At 42.3% G+C, this 19,239-nt stretch overlaps 1 protein-coding gene across 1 annotated transcript in view; it reads right to left on the bottom strand.

Moving 5' to 3' along the window:
* LOC309565954 (intestinal mucin-like protein) overlaps positions 1 to 19,239 on the bottom strand; it is a gene marked incomplete at its 3' end in the record, with an annotated part of 95,171 nt that overhangs the window by 30,078 nt on the left and 45,854 nt on the right. The window contains exons 8-10 of the mRNA XM_082270983.1: positions 16,688 to 16,786; positions 8,122 to 8,250; positions 5,245 to 5,290 (exon numbers count right to left, since the gene is read on the bottom strand). Of these exons, the coding sequence (XP_082127109.1) occupies positions 5,245 to 5,290; positions 8,122 to 8,250; positions 16,688 to 16,786 (274 nt within the window). The remainder of the gene's footprint in view (positions 1 to 5,244; positions 5,291 to 8,121; positions 8,251 to 16,687; positions 16,787 to 19,239) is intronic.

Here is a 19,239-nt window from a genome sequence, read left to right as displayed (position 1 = left end):
AATCAAAAGACTGGCTGAATAGAATGACAAATTCTTTGCAAGATTAACAGTAAGCCCCCGGTCCCACTTGAGCTTTTTTCTGCTTGTTTCCCTATACCTTATTATGCTCTACATGTAGAATCCAATCCTTTCTAATTGCCTGTGTTCACACTTGTACAACCAGTCACTCTGCATCCTACACACTACATTCAAAAAAGTATATAAGCTTTTTTGAGTGTATACTGCCATTTTTACCCCATGGACTTCATTGAGAGTGTCTGCTAACAAGAAACACACCTTTTTTGTGTGTTTTTACACCTGAAATATTCTTCTCCTATAGAACTGCTGTCCAGCCCAGGAACCAAACACCTGAAGCTTGGTACACATGCAAAGAAATATGCAAAGCATCTGAAAAAACTTTTCAAATCACTAAAATATATGCTCTGCTCAGGTGCGAATGTAGGCTAAGTGTTTATGTATCTAATTTGTAAATTTTTCTCTTTTCTTTAAAGGCATCCTGACTAGGGATGATCGAACTTTTCAAAAGTTTGGTTCGGCCAGAACATCCGAAGTTCCCGAAAGTTCGGCCCAGATTTCAGAACCCCATTGAAATCAATGGGACCCGAACTTCGGTAATCAAAAAAGACCATTTTGAAGCCCTAAAACCCAATAAATGCCCCTAAAAAGTGCCTAGGGTTCTGGGTCATACCCCAGGGACTATTAATCACACAAAAAAAGTTCTTAAAAAGTGTCATTTTTGATAGAGAGACAATTATTGGAAAAATTAAAAAAAAAAAAATTCTTTGGATTTAGTATCTGGGGTGTCTAAAATGTGTACCTGTGAAGTTTCACAGGTACACATTTTGTATTTTGTCACTTATAGAACAGGTTAGTGGCTTCTCGCTTTTCACACCTTGCCGGTTTAATAGCAGGCATTTTTTGGGTTCTTTGGAGGCAGGAAAAACATCTGAACTTGTGTATACGGGTATATATACCACTATACACATGTTCAGATGTTTTGCCTGCCTCTAAAGAACTCAAAAAAATGCCCAAAAAACGCCTGCTACTAAACCGGCAAGGTGTGAAAAGAGTGAAGCCATATTACAGTTCTATCATTGCACTAATACAAATGATCTTTTTTTTTATGGTTCTGGACATGCTACAGAGCTGAAACTTCACAGGTACACCCTTTAGACCCCCCAGACACAAAATCACACAAAAAAAGTTCTTAAAAAGTGTCATTTTTGATAGAGAGACAATTATTGAAAAAAAAAAAAAAAAAAAAAATTCTTTGGATTTAGTTTTTGGGGGGTCTAAAAAGTGTACCTATAAAGTTTCAGCTCTGTAGCATGTCCAGAACCATAAAAAAAAAGATCGTTTGTATTAGAACACTTATAGAACAGGTTAGTAGCTTCTCGCTTTTCACACCTTGCCGGTTTAGTAGCAAGCGTTTTTTTGGGCATTTTTTGGGTTCTTTGGAGTCAGGAAAAACATCTGAACTTGTGTATAGTGGTACGATGGTCAGATGGTTTGCCTGCCTCCAAAGAACCCAAAAAAATGCCCATAAAAACGCTAGCGTCAAAAAAAAAAATGCCCAGGTGTGTTGTTGCAGGCATTTTTTTGGGGTTTATGGAGGCAGGCAAAACATCTGAACTTGTGTACACACACACATACTTATATGTATTTTACACTTAGACATACAGTATATAGGTGTTATAGGAGCGTAACCATATTAGTGTAAATGATTTCATTAGTGCAAGCATATATTTCTGCTACTATTACACCTATATATGTCTAGGTGTAAATATACATATGAGTATGTGTGTATATATACCCATATACACAAGTTCAGATGTTTTGCCTGCCTCCAAAAACCCCCAAAAAATGCCTGCAACAACACACCTGGGCGTTTTTTTTTTTTTTTTTTGGCGCTAGCGTTTTTTTGGGCATTTTTTTGGGTTCTTTGGAGGCAGGCAAAACATCTGAACTTGTGTATAGTGGTATATATACTACTATACACAAGTTCAGATGTTTTGGGCATTTTTTTGGGTTCTTTGGAGGCAGGCAAAACATCTGAACTTGTGTATACGGGTATATATACACACATACTTATATGTATATATACACCTAGACATATATAGTTGTGATAGTAGCAGAAATATATGCTTGAGCTAATGAAATCATTTACACTAATATGGTTACACTCCTATAACACCTATATATGTCTAAGTGTAAAATACATATAAGTATGTGTGTGTACACAAGTTCAGATGTTTTGCCTGCCTCCAAAAACCCCAAAAAAATGCCTGCAACAACACCCCTTGGCGTTTTTTTTTTTTTGACGCTAGCGTTTTTTTGGGCATTTTTTTGGGTTCTTTGGAGGCAGGCAAAACATCTGAACTTGTGTATACGAGTGTATATACACACATACTTATATGTATATACACACCTAGACATATATATGTGTGATAGGAGCGTAACTATATTGGTGTTAATTATTTCATTAGCGCAAGTAGTTTTTTCTGCTCCTTTCACACCTATATATGTGCCGGTGTATATATACATACATGGGTGTGTATATATACCCCCTATACACATGTCCAGATGTCATGCCTGACTCCAAACATGTGCTCAAAACATCACTATAGACACCTACAGCCAAAAAGCAAGCTGACAGGGGCGAAGCCATATTACTGCAGCGAAAGTGACTTCAGAGAAACTAGCTTTTCTCTATAGCGGTCACCCTGATATGGAAAGGTTTGGTCACCCTACCATAGCAGTCACTGTCAGTTCACCCTACACTACATTACGGTCACCCTGATATGAAAGGGTTTGGTCACCCTGCCATAGCAGTCAGTTAACCCTACACTACATTACGGTCACCCTGATACTTCACACTTTCCCTACAGAAACAAAATTTTTGAAACTAACTAAAGTGTAAAAGAGCACTCTAACTACACTAGATATCCCTTTCCTCACACTAATAAATGCTAAATGACACTTTTAAAGTAAAATTAACAGAACTGCTTCCACTCTCTTCCATGTCCTGTATAACAATGCTAGGAATTTGGCGGGGGCTATCTTATATACTGGGGGGCGTATTCACTAATGATTGGACTATGGACCCCCTAGTCACTCCAATCACATTCCTAGCATTCTCCTGCCCCCTCAATTGGCTTTTGTTTATGGTTCTGGTCCAATCACGGGCTTTTAAAGCCCATTTCCTGAACCATTGCATTTTGATCGGTTCTGGTTGCCGAATTCCGAACTTTTTGGGCAAAAAGTTCTAAATTCGGCTGAACCTCGAACACCCAATGTTCGAGCCGAACCGATGGTCGACCCGAACCGTTCGATCATCCCTAATCCTGACACCATATTAAAGTTTTGGAAATTAGGGTTTCCTGTAAAACAGGGGTAAGCAACCTACAGCTCGAGGGCCACCACTAAATGTCCAGCTTGTCAGTGCACGTGATGAATTCACATGCACCCGCCTATGGACATTTTAACCACCTCGCGCCTGCGCTATAGCTGAAAGACGGCTACAGCACAGGTCTTTAATTGCCGGGAGAGCGTCCATGTCCCATCTATCACAGATCGTGGTAAATGACCAATCACAGCATTTACCACACTTAAACATATGAGACAATTTCTCATTGACGGCTCTCCTTTCTCACACAGAGACCTCGTGTGAGGAGGGAGAGAGATATAAGAGCAGAGTGAGTGTTTTGTCCTTGACAAAACAGTGGCCATCAGTGACCACAGTGCCATCAGTGCCCACAGTGTCATCAGTATCCACAGTGCCCACAGTGTCCACAGTGTCATCAGTGACCACAGTGCCATCAGTATCCACAGTGTCATCAGTATCCACAGTGTCATCAGTGCCATCAGTGTCCACAGTGTTATCAGTACCATCAGTGTCCACTGTGCCATCAGTGCCCACAGCACCATCAGTTCCCACAGTGTCATCAGTGCCCACAGTGCCATCAGTGCCCACAGGGTAATCAGTGTCATAAGTGCCACAGTGTCATAAGTGCCATCAGTGTCACCGTGTCATCAGTGCCCACTGTGTCATAAGTGCCATCAGTGTCACCATATTACTGTTATAATTACTGTTCTGTTATTAATATTTAAAAGTACATGGCATTCAAAGTTTCTTGTTTTTTGTTATCATACTGCGGGATAGGGATCAGGGCACTGCTATAAAGTGAAAACCATCTTAAAGCGGAGTTCCACCCAAAAGTGGAACTTCCGCGGATCTGCTTTTTATTAATATCGCAAAAAATAAAAAGCGCAGAGGTGATCAAATGCCACCAAAAGAAAGCTCTGTTTGTGGGAAAAAAGGACGTAAATTTAGTTTGGGTACGGGCGTTGCATGACCGCGCAATTGTCAGTTAAAGTCGCACAGTGCCGAATCGCAAAAAGTGGCCTGGACGTAAGACAGCAAAATCCTCCGGTGGTAAAGTGGTTAAAAGTCAGCAGCTACAGTATTTGTACTGTACAAGTATTTATGTTCTCCTTTCCAAGTAGACTTTCTCTTGGAAACTTGAAAGGGGTGCTGTGTAGAGAACCCTGAAGAATAGGGACAAAGGGTGTACCAGGAAGGGCCCTGAAGAGTGTTCTACATTACAGTACAGCTTATCTAAATACTTCTTCACTGCTTAGTAAAGGTGAAGCAGCGGCCTTGCCGCATTCAGTTATCCAGCAGTCCCAGCTAATTGTCTATAGTTAATTCAAGTTGGAGTATCCCACTCATCCCTTCTCCTATCCAAGTTCTCAATAAAACCACAAAAACCAAAACCCCTAGACTGTTTCTTGACTGAGCCAAGCACTTTGAAAATGCTAAACTGTGGTGTTGTTGCTATGGGTAACCCAGGGGAATCCGTAACCAGGAGCTCCCAAGGGAGTAGTGCTATATAGCGATAAGAAGGATGGGGTGGTGGGCGGTTGAGGAGAAGTTTATGTTCTTATAAATCAATCAGCAATGAAGTAGGCAGGGCTGACACCAGCTGCTTTTCTTGCCATATCAAAGAGGAAGGTAGCAGTAAACGATATTTCTGGCACAAGAACAGTTACTTTCCTGTACTTTTCTGTATTAAGAAATGAAACATGAGGAAATTTGTCATTTCCAAAAACCTTTTTTTTTTTTTTTTTACATATGCTTTAACTATTGTGAATAATGTTTGATACATTTACAAAATGTTTGCCTTGACATTGTATAAACTAGATAATAGGAACTCACTAACAGAAATTCAACAATAAACTTACGTATGCATTTTTTGCAACAGCCATCTGCACTTAGTTCAAAGGTGCCCTGTTAACAGAAAAAAATATATAAACTTTATATTTGAGTATATGGCTTGCAAATAACCTTCAGTACACTAAAATAATATAAGCAGAGCACAAGGAAACAGAATTTGAAGCTATGAGCAAACGAAGGAAGATGCAGGACATGTACAGTAAACCTCGTTACAGTAAGAGCAACATGGACATTCTGATAATGAAAGTTCACTCTTAAAGGCATAGTTCACCTTTACCAAAAACTGCCTAGGAAAAAACCAAATGTGCAGCTTTGACCAAAGTTGTATAATGCCCTTGCTATAGGTGTAGGTCATTTACTGTATGTACCTGATGAAACCTGACTGAAAAACTCCCAGAGACTGCATCTACCTGTCCTGCCTTATTGCTAGGCAGTTACTAAGACATGCCCAGCTGATGTTAAACAACTCTAATTGCCATATACCTACCATTTTTGATTCAACTGGGAAAAAGCAAGACTGCACTAGCGTTGGGAGTCACTTTTCTGTCTCACAATCAAGAAGTAGCAGCAGAACAGGAAACCAGCTCAACTAGCAACTTGTGGCTTTTGTCATAAAATTGGAGATGCACTCTCTCCATGAGGGTGAAACAGATTTCAAGTAAGACATCATTTAAGGGCTGTTTTTAACCACTTGCCGACCACCCGCCGCATATATACTGCGGCAGGCTGGCTCGGCTGCGCGAATCGCTGTAACTGTACGACGATCCGCGCCCCCATTCGCCAGCGGGGAAGCTGATTCATGGGGCTGGCGGCCGGGATGGCTCCCAGTGGAGAGAGAACAGTGGTTGTAAACACAGCAGACCGTTGTTCTCTCAGGAACATAGGCGTGTGTACAGGGTGTGCCAGGTATGCCTGGGCACACCCTAATCACTCTGGGTGGCGCAGATTCCCCCTGATATTTTACCAAAGTCCCCTAATAGGCCTCATAAAAAATGTGTAAAAATTATTTAAAAAAAAAAGTGTAAAAAAAGAATAAAATAATACAAAAAAAAAATACACCAATCTCTGCCCTACTGACACTGTTCACTGCTCTACTGACACCGTCAGTATATATATATATATATATATATATACACACATATGCACACACATATGTGTGTGAGCTTTGAGGTGCACACCCTCATGCAATAGGCTGTGCACACCTATGCTCAGGAATCAATGCCTTCCATTTAGGAACACAGGTCTCTGTGTTGATTCCACAAGCCCATCCCCCTCACAGTTAGATGACACCCCCAAGACATACATTTACCCTTTGATCGGCCCTGGGTTAACCCCTTCCCTGCCAGTGTCATTAGTACAGTAACCGTGCATATTTTTTAGCACTGATTACTGTAGTAATGTCACTGGTCCCCCCAAAAATGTCAGTTAGGTGTCCGATCAGTCCGCCGCAATGTCGCAGCCCCGCTAAAAATCACTGATCGCTGCCATTACAAGTCAAAAATAAAAAAATAAAAAGGACATAAATCTTTACCCTAGTTTGTAGACACGATAACTTTTGCGCAAACCAATCAAAATACGCGGCAGAAAATTAAAAATATTGTGGTTTTTTTTTCAGAATTGTCGCTATTTTTTTGTTTATAGCACAAAAAATAAAAACCGTAGAGGTGATCAAATACCACCAAAAGAAAGCTCTATTGGTGGGAAAAAAGGACATCAATTTTATTTGGGTACAACATTGCACGATCGTGCAATATTCCGTTAAAGTAACGCAGTGCCAAATCGCAAAAAATGGCCTGGTCATTCCGGTCCAGAACTGGTTAAAGTGTAAATAAAGCCAATTTTTTTTTTTGGGGAGGATAGAGTACTGATTGGTTAAAACCCCTGTAAGGTTATTTGTTTGCTGTCTGTGTACCTTTATGGAATTTTCCCATCACTTCCTGTCCCAGAGACACAACAGGAAGTTAGTAGAAATCTCCCAAAATAAGGGGAATTCTCTCCGAACAGCTATCTCTGGGACAAATGTTCTCCAGTGGACTTTCACACGACATCCAATTTGTTTTTTTTTTTAAGTTTAGCCTAGAGATACACTTTAGGGACCCTGGCACATGGAGCGTCTCTTCTGGCATTTTAGTGCACCCAAGAGGGGCAGGTGCAGCATTTAGCCCCACTGCCTGCAGTCTGTTAAAGTGCATGTCAGGCTGCTGACTGAACAGGCTGGCAGGGCTTCTGCATTCCAGGCACTCATCCCTGAATGAGGATCCTATATGATGATAAAACAACTATGTACAGCATTCAGCCTCGTACAGCCATAGCCTGCCATAGATTTTGACAGGCTGCAGCCAGCGGGCTGGATGCTGCAGCTGGCCCTTCTGGATGCACTAAAACACCAGGACGGAAATACGAAAAGCTAGACGCCCTCATGTGTGAGGGGCCTAATGGTTGTTACAAACACTATGTTTTTTCAATTGACTGGCCCATAGGTTCACTTTAATTGGCTTATAGAAAAGAAGCTCAATCTTCTTCAATGTCTTTTGTTTCTATGAAAACATACGTTTTATTTGTTCTTACTTTGTTCGTTTTCATTTTGTTTGTTTTGTGACTGACATAGCATATTTTTGGCAAACGATTTGCCACTTCAAAAAATGCAGTTAACCATTCTCTGAGGAGCAGGAATCAGTCCCTTTAATATCCTCTTCTCAGAATTATTATATTGCTTTTTTTCCAGAAGCAAATCTGTTTGTTATTAAATAGGCTGCAGCTACAAAAAAAATATAACCTATAGACCACATAATCAAATTCTAATATGGTCCTTCTCCTTTATGCTGTGTAATACCATGTATTCCAATTGCTAATGATCACAATATGTATAGTTCCACGTGACTTACGCTTCCACATTCCAGTGGTGTCAAAGGCTCACATGTCTTGTTCATAAACGTAGAATAAATCTGTCCATTTGACTTGATACAGCCATAGGATATACAAGCATCACTTTTTGAAGGCCAGGTTTCCCCTACCTTTAAGAAAATAAATTTAGGATTAAAGGCTACACAATCATAGAACGATGGACTATATAATAAACATAGCTTCTCTTTAGTATTATATTATTTTATATTGATATCAAAACCTTTTAGAAGCATGTTTTGCATGGCATCATTTGTGTACTGTATACTGACATTTGCATTAAGCTTAACCACTTCACATTTGGGTAAATTTTGACATTTTGCACATATATGTAAAAATCAGCATTATTTGCATCATTATTTGCAGCAACATTATATATTTTCTGAAAGCAGAGGCCATAGAGAATAAAATGGTGGTTGTTGCAATTTTGCATGTTGTATATTTTTGTGAGGCATTCATAAAATGCTCTTTTTCGGAAAAAAAATACACTTACCTGCATTTTAATGAACACAAACACAATATAACACCAATTTTGTTTGGAAAAATATAAAAATTGTGTTGTGTCAAGTAAATTTATACCAAACATGTTAAGATTTAAAACTTTGCAGACCTGTGAAATGGAAACAAACTACAGAATCTCAAAATCTTCATAGGCGACAATTTAATTACTTTACCTCTGCCTGCAGTAATATTACTGCGGCAGAGTGGCTCGTTATCGTCTGACGACGTAGTACTACGTCGTCAGACACTCCCCTTTCTCGGTGGCGCGCGCGCGCCACCAGAGGCTCGCTCCCACTGTTTTCAGTCACAGCGGGAGTCGGGCCAGGGGAGGAGCAGCGGCGATCGCCGCCGCTCTTCCCCGATCGTCGGGGATCTAGTGTGGAGATCCGCCTGCTTGTGTAAACACAAGCGGGCGGATCTCCTAAGTGACAGGCAGGGTCAGATCGCAGGGTTCAGCATAGCTGAACATGCATCTGTCCTTGTGTCACACAGTCCCCTCCCCCCACACACGTTAGTAAGCACCAGGCATACATTAACCCCTCCCTCTCCAATAAAATTAACCCCTTCCCTGCCAGTGTCATTTTTACAGTAACAGTGCATATATATAGCACTGATTACTGCAGTAATGTCACCGGTACCCCCAAAAGTGTCAAAAATGTCAGTCAAGGGTCCGATCTGTCCGCCGCAATGTCGCAGTCCCGCAAAAAGAATCGCAGATCGCCGCCATTACGTGTTAAAAAAAACCACCAAAAATGACATATATCTTTCCCTTAGTTAGTAAACGCAATAACTTTTGCGCAAACCAATCAAAATAGGCTTATTGTGATTTTTTTTACCAAACATGGGTAGCAGAAAACAAATTGGCCAAAAATGTAAAAAAAAAATGTTTTTTACATCTTTTTTGGGGGGAATTTCATATAAAAAAATTTAAAAAATATTGTTATTTTTTCAAAATAAACGCTCTTTTTTTGTTTATAGCGCAAAAAGTAAAAATCGCACAGGTGATCAAATACCTCCAAATGAAAGCTCTGTTTGTGGGAAAAAAAGGACGTAAATTTAATTGTCAGTTAAATTGGCACAGTGCCGAATCGCAAAAAGTGGCCCAGACGTAAGACAGCAAAATGCTCTAGTGGTAAAGTGGTTAAAATCCTTTATGGGTTACCAGATGAGAGTTAAATTTGAGTTCTGGTTCTAGAATAATGCTCACAGCAAAATCTCATGTGTGGTGCAATCATTGTTTACATATATGTACAGGACATATGTGCGTGTATGCATTTGCATGTGAGCTTGAGAGGTGGAGGTGCTTTCATTTTTATTTTTATTTTTTATTTGAATTACATGTACTTTATTACACTTTTAATTTTTTTTTCATCATTTTTTATTGCAAGGGAGGAACAGCATCCCTTGTGACAGCCTGGGCAGTGGCTGGTCCTCTTTATAGATAGATCAGGGATCTTTAAATCTATAAAACTCTTGATCCCTTCTCTGCCCTCCAAGACAGCTGATGAAACCTAGATGGGATTGGACAGCTAAGAGTAAATGACCTGATCCTTTGTAAAGTTTCAAGTCTAGAAGAACTGATGTAAAAAAAACAGGACAAGTTTTCAAATTGTAGTGTCACTACCAGGTCTCCTTTGCTTTCCATCCTCCCCATCTGTGAATAGTTGTCTTGCTTTCAGAGCTTTTTGGTCATTAGGCCAGCACAATCCAAACATTAACCCTGTATGCTAGCAGTCTTTCTGTGGCTGTAAAAACGTTTCTATTTTAAAAGCTGACGAGATGGCTAAAGCTTTAAGCTCTACAAAAATCTACAATTTAAAAGAGAAGTTCAGGATTAGAAAAAACAAACATGCATACTCCCCTATGTTGGTCTAATGCTCCATCTGTCCTCCGCCACCTCTAGATCCAGGACTGAGAGATCAAAGACAACTGATCACTCAGTTCTCAGCCTTCAGTGAGTAGAGAACCGGTGACAATCAGTCATCGGCTCTCTGCTCTGCTCCTCTGGTGCTCATTGGAGTGCCAGACTGTGGAGAGGATGGCGGAGGCTGGCTCAGGCTCTCAGCAGCGCTCTGAGAGGTTGAACCGGCTGCCAGTCCAGGTATCTGAGTGGATCTCGACATTAAAGTTGGGATCTCTCCAGAGCTGAGTGACATCAGCCAACAGTGGGCTTTAGCTGAATACATCACTTGCCTGATGAAAGGGCCCTGCGTGGCTCCAAAATGTTGCTCTAGACAGTATCTCACAAAAGTGAGTACACCCCTCACATTTTTGTAAATATTTTATTATATCTTTTCATGTGTAAATTTGCTGTCCCCCTCAAAACAACTCAACACACAGCCATTGATGTCTAAACTGCTGGCAACAAAAGTATGTACACCCCTAAGTGAAATATGTCCAAATTGGGCCCAAAGTATCAATATTTTGTGTGGCAACCATTGTTTTTCAGCACTGCATCAACTCTCTTGGACATGGAGTTCACCAGAGCTTCACAGGCTGCCACAGGAGTCCTCCTCCACTCCTCCATGACTACATCATAGAGCTGGTGGATGTTAGAGACCTTGCACTCCTCCACCTTCCATTTGAGGATGGCCCTCAGATGCTCAATAGGGTTTAGGTCTTGAGACATGCTTGACCAGTCAAACACCTTTACCCTCAGCTTCTTTAGCAAAAGCATTGGTCATTTTGAAGGTGTGTTGGGGCCGTTATCATATTGGAATACTGCCCTGCACCCCAGTGTCCGAAGTGAATGGATTATGCTCTGCTTCAGTATGTCACAGTACATGATGGCATTCATGGTTGCCTCAATTAACTGTAGCTCCCCAGTGCTGGCAGCACTCATGCTGCTGCAGATCATGACACTCCCACCACCATGCTTGACTGTAGGCAAGACACACTTGTCTTTGTACTCCTCACCTGGTTGCCGCCACACACGTGACCAGTATTAGAGAGTGAGAGCGATAACACCAAATTTAACACACCTGAGACCTTGTAACACTAATGAGTCACATGACACCGGGAGGAACAATGGCTAATTGGGACCAATTTGGGCATTTTCACTTACGGGTGTATTCACTTTTGTTGCCAGTGGTTTAGACATTATTGGCTGTGTGTTGAGTTATTTTTAGGGCACAGCAAATTTACACTGTTATACAAGCTGTACACTCACTACTTTACATTGTAGCAAAGTGTCATTTCTTCAGTGTTGTCACATGAAAAGATATAATAAAATATTTACATAAATGTGAAGGGTCTGCTCACTTTTGTGAAATACTGTATTTATTATGTGACCATGGAGTAAAGCTTTGGACACTTTCAAGGAATCCTTGGTGTGCTGATGACATTTCTTCACTTTTAGCTGAATACGGGTCACAGGAGTGCAGAACTAAGTGCACTCCTGTTACCTACAGGATAAATAGGGCCAAAACAGCTTTCACCCTACTTTTCCTTTAACCACTTACCGCAAACTGACGTTAATTAACGTCAGCAGACTTTGCAGGGTTATACCGGGGTGATGCCTCTAGCTAGAGGCATCACCCCGGTACCGTGGTTTGAAGCCGACGGTCGGCTTTCCGTCGGTAACGACCGATGCGGCTCGGGAGCCGCTCGATCGTTACCCAGGGGGGCTGGAGGGGACGTCCCCCCCCTCCCGCCGCCTTCCGTGGCTTTGCTCGGGGCTCCTGTCCCACCGGGAGCCCCGAGCACCCAGTCGGCGCTCCTGCTGGCTGGATGGAGTCCCGATGAATGCCGGAAACGGCATCGATCGGGTCTCCGATGACGTAACCCGGAGGCGGCGTCCATGACGTCACTTCCGGGTTACTGTGCTGCAAAAGCGTCAGTTTTGAAAAATGGCTGTATGCAAAAATGCAGTTTTCGGCGTTTTGCATACAGGGAAGTGTAGTGGAGGGGTCTAGGGTCTTTTAGACCCTCGATCCCTCCATAAAGTGTACCTGTCACTACATATTGGTGTCACAAGGGATGTTTACATTGCTTGTGACAGCAATAAAAGTGATCAGATTTTTATTTTTTTTTAAAACTGTAATAAAGTTTAAAAAAAATAAAAAATAAATAGGAAAAAAAAAAAAAAATAGCCGCCCTCGTCACCGTTAGCTCGCGCACGAAAAAAAACGTATGCGCAAGTCGAGCCGCGAATGAAATCGCTGTTCAAACCCCACATGTGAGGTATCGCCGCGATCGCCAGAGCGTGGGCAATAATTAAAAAAAAAAGAGCTACACTCTAACTCTAAACTGGTAACCGTTAAATAAATTTAAAGCGTCGCAGATTGAGATCTCTATTGACCGTAGTTTGTCGCCATCCCACGGGGGGGGGGGGCGCAATTTTAAACCGTAACATGTTGGGTATCTATTTACTCGGCGTGACATCATCTTTCACAATATACAAAAAAATATACAAAAAAAATGGGCTAACTTTACTGTTTAGTATTTTTTAAAAAATGGCGTTTTAAAGACCGCTGCGCAAATACCGCGTGACAAAAAATTTTGCAATGACCGACATTTTATTCTCCAGAGTCTTTGCTAAAAAAATATATATAATGTTTGGGGTTCTAAGTAATTTTCTAGGAAAAAATACTAGTTTTAACTTGTAAACAAAAAGTGTCCGAAAAAGGGGTGGGGCTTAAGTGGTTAAAAGAGAAGTATGGCTGAAAAAAAATAAAAATAAAAATAAATAAGGAATCATACTCTCCTAGATTGCTGCAGCACTGTTCCCAGCTGAAGCTGTCCCCTGTGACCTCTAAGACCGAGAACTGAGCAATCAAAGACCACTGATCCCTAAATTCTCATCTGGGTGAATCCCAACTGTAAGGTCTGGATCTTTCCTGAGCCTGGACCGGCTGGGTGAAGAAAACCGACTGCACTCCTGTGATCCATAGAAGAAGCATAGCCAAAATTGACAACACCTCTCCTTTGAAGAAGTTTGTACGGGGGTATAAAAGTGCATTAGAAGCACTAACAGTTACAAATTAATATAAAATATCATTATGGTTGTTAATATTATTATAGTTAATCATTCTACAGCACAGGTCCTTAGCAGGAGAGCTGTGAGCACAGCCAATACACTACTGTCTTTTTTTCACACCTACATAATGCTAATATGAATTGCACTACTGTATTGTCTTAGTTGATACTGTCAGATACCACAGATAGAGATCATGTGAGAATCCTTTGAAATATTGCTATGGGCACTCCCCTGTTCTGCATGTATTTAAAGTCAAATAAACTACTTGGATTATATGAGCGAATTTTATATGAGTGAATTACTCAAACATAGAAAGTTGTAGAAAAAAAAAAAGGAAAAAAGGATAATTAGGAGACATAAAGCCTCCTATTCGTTTGTATAGGACTTTATATGATGTAAAGTGTCAGAGAGGCCACTACAGAATCAAGAAAGTAAATCACACAAGCAAGTTCTATCAGTTTTGCTTCTGGTTGTTATTGGTTCAAAATCCTTTAACTGGACCCTCTGTGTCTGGTTCTAGATCTACAGTATAATAAAAATCACCCCTACTCCATGCTAATTTTCCAAGAGGAAAATATCCAAAAAACATAGAAACAAAATGTTTATGTGTTAGAAAATACAAAATCAATGTATATGACACTGCTGCATTCAAAAACCCCAAAAATAATATTAAAATTGAATTCATACAAAGTCTAAATTCATATGCAGCACTGTACAAATAAACCTAATGTGCTAGGAAGCAAATACAGTATTAAAAATCTATAAAAATTAAAAACAAATTATTAAATATATTCAAAAAGAAGGAGTGGCAATGAGCGTTAAATTGCACTCCCAGTATTGCCAACATTTTCATGTCTGAGTGGAAAGACATCAAAGGAGATCTGAATTCCTGTTTTACAAGTGGTTTATAGATGACCTCTTCTTCATATAGGAGGGCACTGAGGAAACTCTCCATACGTTTATGAATAGGTTGAATAACTTCATTACCATTAGATTGGTGTATAAATTAGATTTAAAGGATTTAAAGCTTCAGATATCCCTATATCCAGGGATGCTGAGTGACTGTATGCTAAAGTTTTTTTAGTGTAGCACCCTCCTAGGTAGGTGCTAGCTAACCTATAGGGGAGACCTTGTCTGCTTATCAGCAACGTCCAATTGTTCAGCTAGGCTGTCGTGTGTTCTCAGGTGTGACTGTTGAGTTGGGGAGTCTCCCCACTGTATCCAATGAGGGCTCTCATTGGACAGTGGAGGAAACATGACCAATAGCACACCAGGGCTTATATCCATCCCAGAGGGCAGATTCTGTGTCAATGCATCCTGAGAGGGGGTATAAGTCTTTGGGGAGCATATGACAGGATGTCTTTGGCGGGAAGCAGAGTCCCAGAAGGGGGGTGACGTCTGTCTCTCCTCCTGTCAGCAGGAGGAAAGGTGTGCTTGGCGGTCAGCCTAGAGGACGGAAGGTTGAGCTGAGCTGCAGAGAGGGATCCGTGTGGAGCATTTGGGGTTGGAGCTTCCAGGAAAGCAGAGTCGTGAGTCCTGTGAACTGCCCCGGGGTCTGCCTAGGATAGAAGATCACTCCAGGAGGTCAGAGGGATCCAGGAGCCAGCTAACCAGGAGGAAGCTTAGAAAAGAGTTGCAGCAGTGTTACAAGTAGCTACCTCAACCAGAAGGGCTAAAGGGAGCTGTGCAAAGGACTTTGTGTCACCGGGAAGTGTCAAAGTCAGTTCAGTATAAGCAAGACAGCAAGTCAATGTTAACAAGCGCCAACCAGCGTTGACCGGCATTCAGCCGGCGTTAAGTCAGCGTCAAGAGGCATTTATCTCAGTTACACAAGTAAACAAATATAAATAGTTTTCTGCTTATTAATAGTCCCCTCTGGCTAAAAAATATCTAGGTCAGATGATGAGAGTGTGGAGAAAGCGTACCAGTGATGATGATTTCCTTGAGCAATTAAAGATATTAAAACAGAGGTTTGTAGATAAGAGTTGTTAACAGGTTCCCGACCGGCCGCCGCCTTTTTACTGTGGCAATGTGGCTCTGCTGCGCGAATCGATGTAGTTCACGAGCAGGCAGCCAGGGGGCGAGCGCACGCCGCGGCCAGCGCACTCCCGCCCCCACTCGGCAGCGGGGAAGCCGATGCACGGGTCAGGCGGCTCTGATTGCTCCCCAACACCCACGATCGCTCACCGCTGAGAGGGAAGAACGGTCAGCTGTTGTAAACACAGCAGACCGTTCTTCTCCCTGGAATGATCACAGACCCCCTGTGTTGCTTCTATATAGGATCACAGGTCTCTATGATCATTTCAGAAGCCACGCCCCCCACAGTTAGAATCACTCCCCTACGCTCATATTTATCACCCACAATGTTAACCCCTTCCCTGCCAGTGTCATTATTACAGTAACAGTGCATATTTTTTAGCACTGATTACTGTAGTAATGTCACTGGTCCCCCCAAAAGTGTCAAAATGTCAGTTAGAGGTCCGATCTGTCCGCCGCAACGTCGCAGTCCCGCTAAAAATTACCCATTACTAGTAAAAAAAAAAAATAAACAATAAAAACTACATAAATCTTTCCTGTAGTTAGTAGACACGATAACTTTTGCGAAACCAATCATAAACGCTTATTGCGATTTTTTTTTACCAACAATATGTAGAAGGAATCAAATTGGCCTAAAATGTTAAAAAAATTAGATTTTTTATTTATTTTTTTGAGAATGTTATATAGCAGAATGTGAAAAATATTGTTTTTTTTTTTTTTTGTTTTTTTTTTTTTCAGAATTGTTGCTCTTTTTTTTGTTTATAGCACAAAAAATAAAAATTTGCACAGGTGATCAAATACCACCAAAAGAAAGCTCTATTTGTGGGGGGGAAAAAGCATCAATTTTATTTAAGTACAGCGTCGCACGACCGTTCAATTGTCCGTTAAAGTAATAAAACCATACAGGATGTATTGATGATCCCAAGAGAACAGTGGAAATTTAATACTGCTTCCAGATCTAGCACTTTAATACTGAACATTTATCACATAATTGTCATTGTTTCCGATTAGTTAAATATGAATTAATAACATACATTCAAAATTTTGTTCACTCCACCAGCATCTATAATCAGGCATTTTGTCTGGACACACTGGCCACAGCACTGACCAGCGACCTTCTTAAATTCTTCATACTGGAGAAAAAAAAAAAAATGTTCAAAAGCCAGTTTATGGTGACATTAGCACTAAACATAATAATAGAACTGGATCATATTACTGAAATAAAACAATTATTTTTTTTTTTCCTTTTTCTGTAACTGCGGAGATGGAGATGGAAATATGATCAATCACTTGGATCATTTCTTGACATTTGACATTTTTGTTCAATGAAAGCAGAAGAACGCTAACCTGCACTGATAACACTGCACAGAAAGTGGATGGTTCATATTGAATGCTGCTTTTGGGTCAGCATGGTTTAGCCCACTACAGTAAAACCATGAATAAACCCCTTTTCACTATTTCATTGACGGACGCAGTTCCTGATGCATATCAGTAGGGTTATACTTCCCCCTACAGGAGTAGGACACTAGACAGAAAAACTTCTGGCTACGCCTATGGGTAGTCCCAGAGGGTACACCCTCTCTCTTTCTGCATAGGATGTCAGTTTTAATTTGTCTAGTCAGGAGTAAGGATCTAGTTCCCTGCTGGGATCTCTGGTCCTGGCAACGTTTTTTTGAGTTAATTTTGTTTTAGTTAGCTTTTCTCCGGATTTTTTCCTGTGAGATCTACAAGCAACTATGCCGGTTCTGGGCGACAGGCTGGATTTATAGATCCAGTGGTCACCCCAGCCGGCCAATGAGCGCGCACCGACCTTTGCTCTGCGCTGGTTCGGCCGTGACATAGTCCCACTGGACAGGGACTGGCCCCGCGAGTTAAACGTCTCACCAGGTCGCACATGACCGAGTCTAGGCCCAAGTCGCAGCGCTCCTATTTGGCCGACAACCCCCCCCACTTCGGCGGAGAGGGGTTCTGTCAGGAGATGGAGCCCACCTGTTTCTGTATGGTGAGAAAATATTCCCCCCTCTTCCCCTGGAGGATTTTGGGGTGGACGCGGGCCCTTCCCTGGGACGGTTGGACCCTCACAATCCCTGGTTCCCCTCTGTCCTGTCACACACCCCCCCCTCCTACCTGCCCCCCTCCCCCTTACTGCTGGGGGCTATTGGGCCTACTCCAGAGGGCTGGGACAACGAGGCAGGCCGCATGTTGGGGTGGGGGGGCGTCACTGGCAATGAACGAACGATCGTGCGGGGGGTGTCTAACTGTCACTTTAGGGCCCACCTTCCAATGGATCCTGTTCTGCAGTCTGGGGGTCCCCACAAAGGTCCTCAGCTTCTCTGCAGGCTGCATGGGGCCACTATTTTCTTGTAGCCTCATGTACTGAGGAGATTGCCGGCCATCTTGGTACACCCAGCACGACCATTTTGTGGTGGCTTTTTTGAATAGGAATCAGGATGGGAGTTACTGGAGACATTTTTTTGTGGAGCCCCTCCGGAGCCCCTCCCTATACCCTGGGCTGCTCTTCAGATCTTCTCCTTTTGGATTGCGATTGCTGCTGACACGTGCTTTGCAGCCGTTCTGGGCCTCCTGGTGCATCTTTGGTACAGTGAGTCTGGGGTTCTCTCTCTCTCGCTCTCTGCTGGGGGCCTCCAGTGTGCTTTGTTTGACCTCTGGGGGGCACTGTGGCGCAGTGGGACACCTTTTAAAAAAAAATAATTTTGTGTCACTTTTTTCAACTTTGGCTGACGGGTTCCCCTGGTGCAACATGGACCCTACTGATCATGTTTCACTGTCTGACCCCCTCAAGGAGGCTGCAGAGCCTTCCGAACCTCAGCTGTCTACAGATGCCATTTCAGGGGTCCTGGAATCGTTGCTGTCCCGGGTGGAGGTGCTAAGAAATGGCCTCCGCCTATTCCTGCCTCACCTGAAGTCTCAGATTTTGAGTCAGACACAGGTCTCCCTGCTGGGTCTGCTACCTCCTGCCCTGTCTCCTCTGACAGTGAGAAAGACATTTTTACCTCCACTGCCGCGCAAGATAAAAATTGGAGGACGCAGCTGCGGCTGCAACTGGGGCACGGGTTACCTTTGGCACTCACAAGCCATCCATAGAGGCAAATGTTTCTCCCTTTCCCACATATTTTGACAACATGCTCAAAAAAGAATGAGACCGTCCAAAGCGTTCCCTGGGGTGCCAAAGCGTATTGCTAGACGCTACCCTTTTGAGGAGTCCCTGATAAAGAAGCGGACTGTGCCACCTATGATGGACCCTCTGGTCTCAAGATTATTTAAGGCTACCGTTATCCCAGTGGAGGATTTCCCATCCTTTAAGGATCCGGAGAATAGGAAGGCAGAGGCTGTGGCCAGCAATATGTACTCCCTGGCAGGGTCTGCTCTGAGACCGGTGTTTACGGCTGCCCTTGTCACGCAAACATTGACTGAATGGGCCAGGTTACTACGCTATGACCTGGAGGAGAAACAAGTTCTCTCTGCATTTGAGGAGCTGTTGGACCAGCTGGTGAGGGGCTGCAATTGTTTGCAATGCCGTGCTGGACACTGCTCCCATATTGAGCTGACTGTCGGTTTCGGCAGT

This window comes from Pelophylax lessonae (genome assembly GCF_965119305.1).
Source record: "Pelophylax lessonae genome assembly, chromosome: 10".
NCBI lineage: Eukaryota > Metazoa > Chordata > Amphibia > Anura > Ranidae > Pelophylax > Pelophylax lessonae.
The sequence above is the reverse complement of the archived record's forward strand: the minus strand, read 5'-3'. Positions and strand labels throughout refer to the sequence as shown.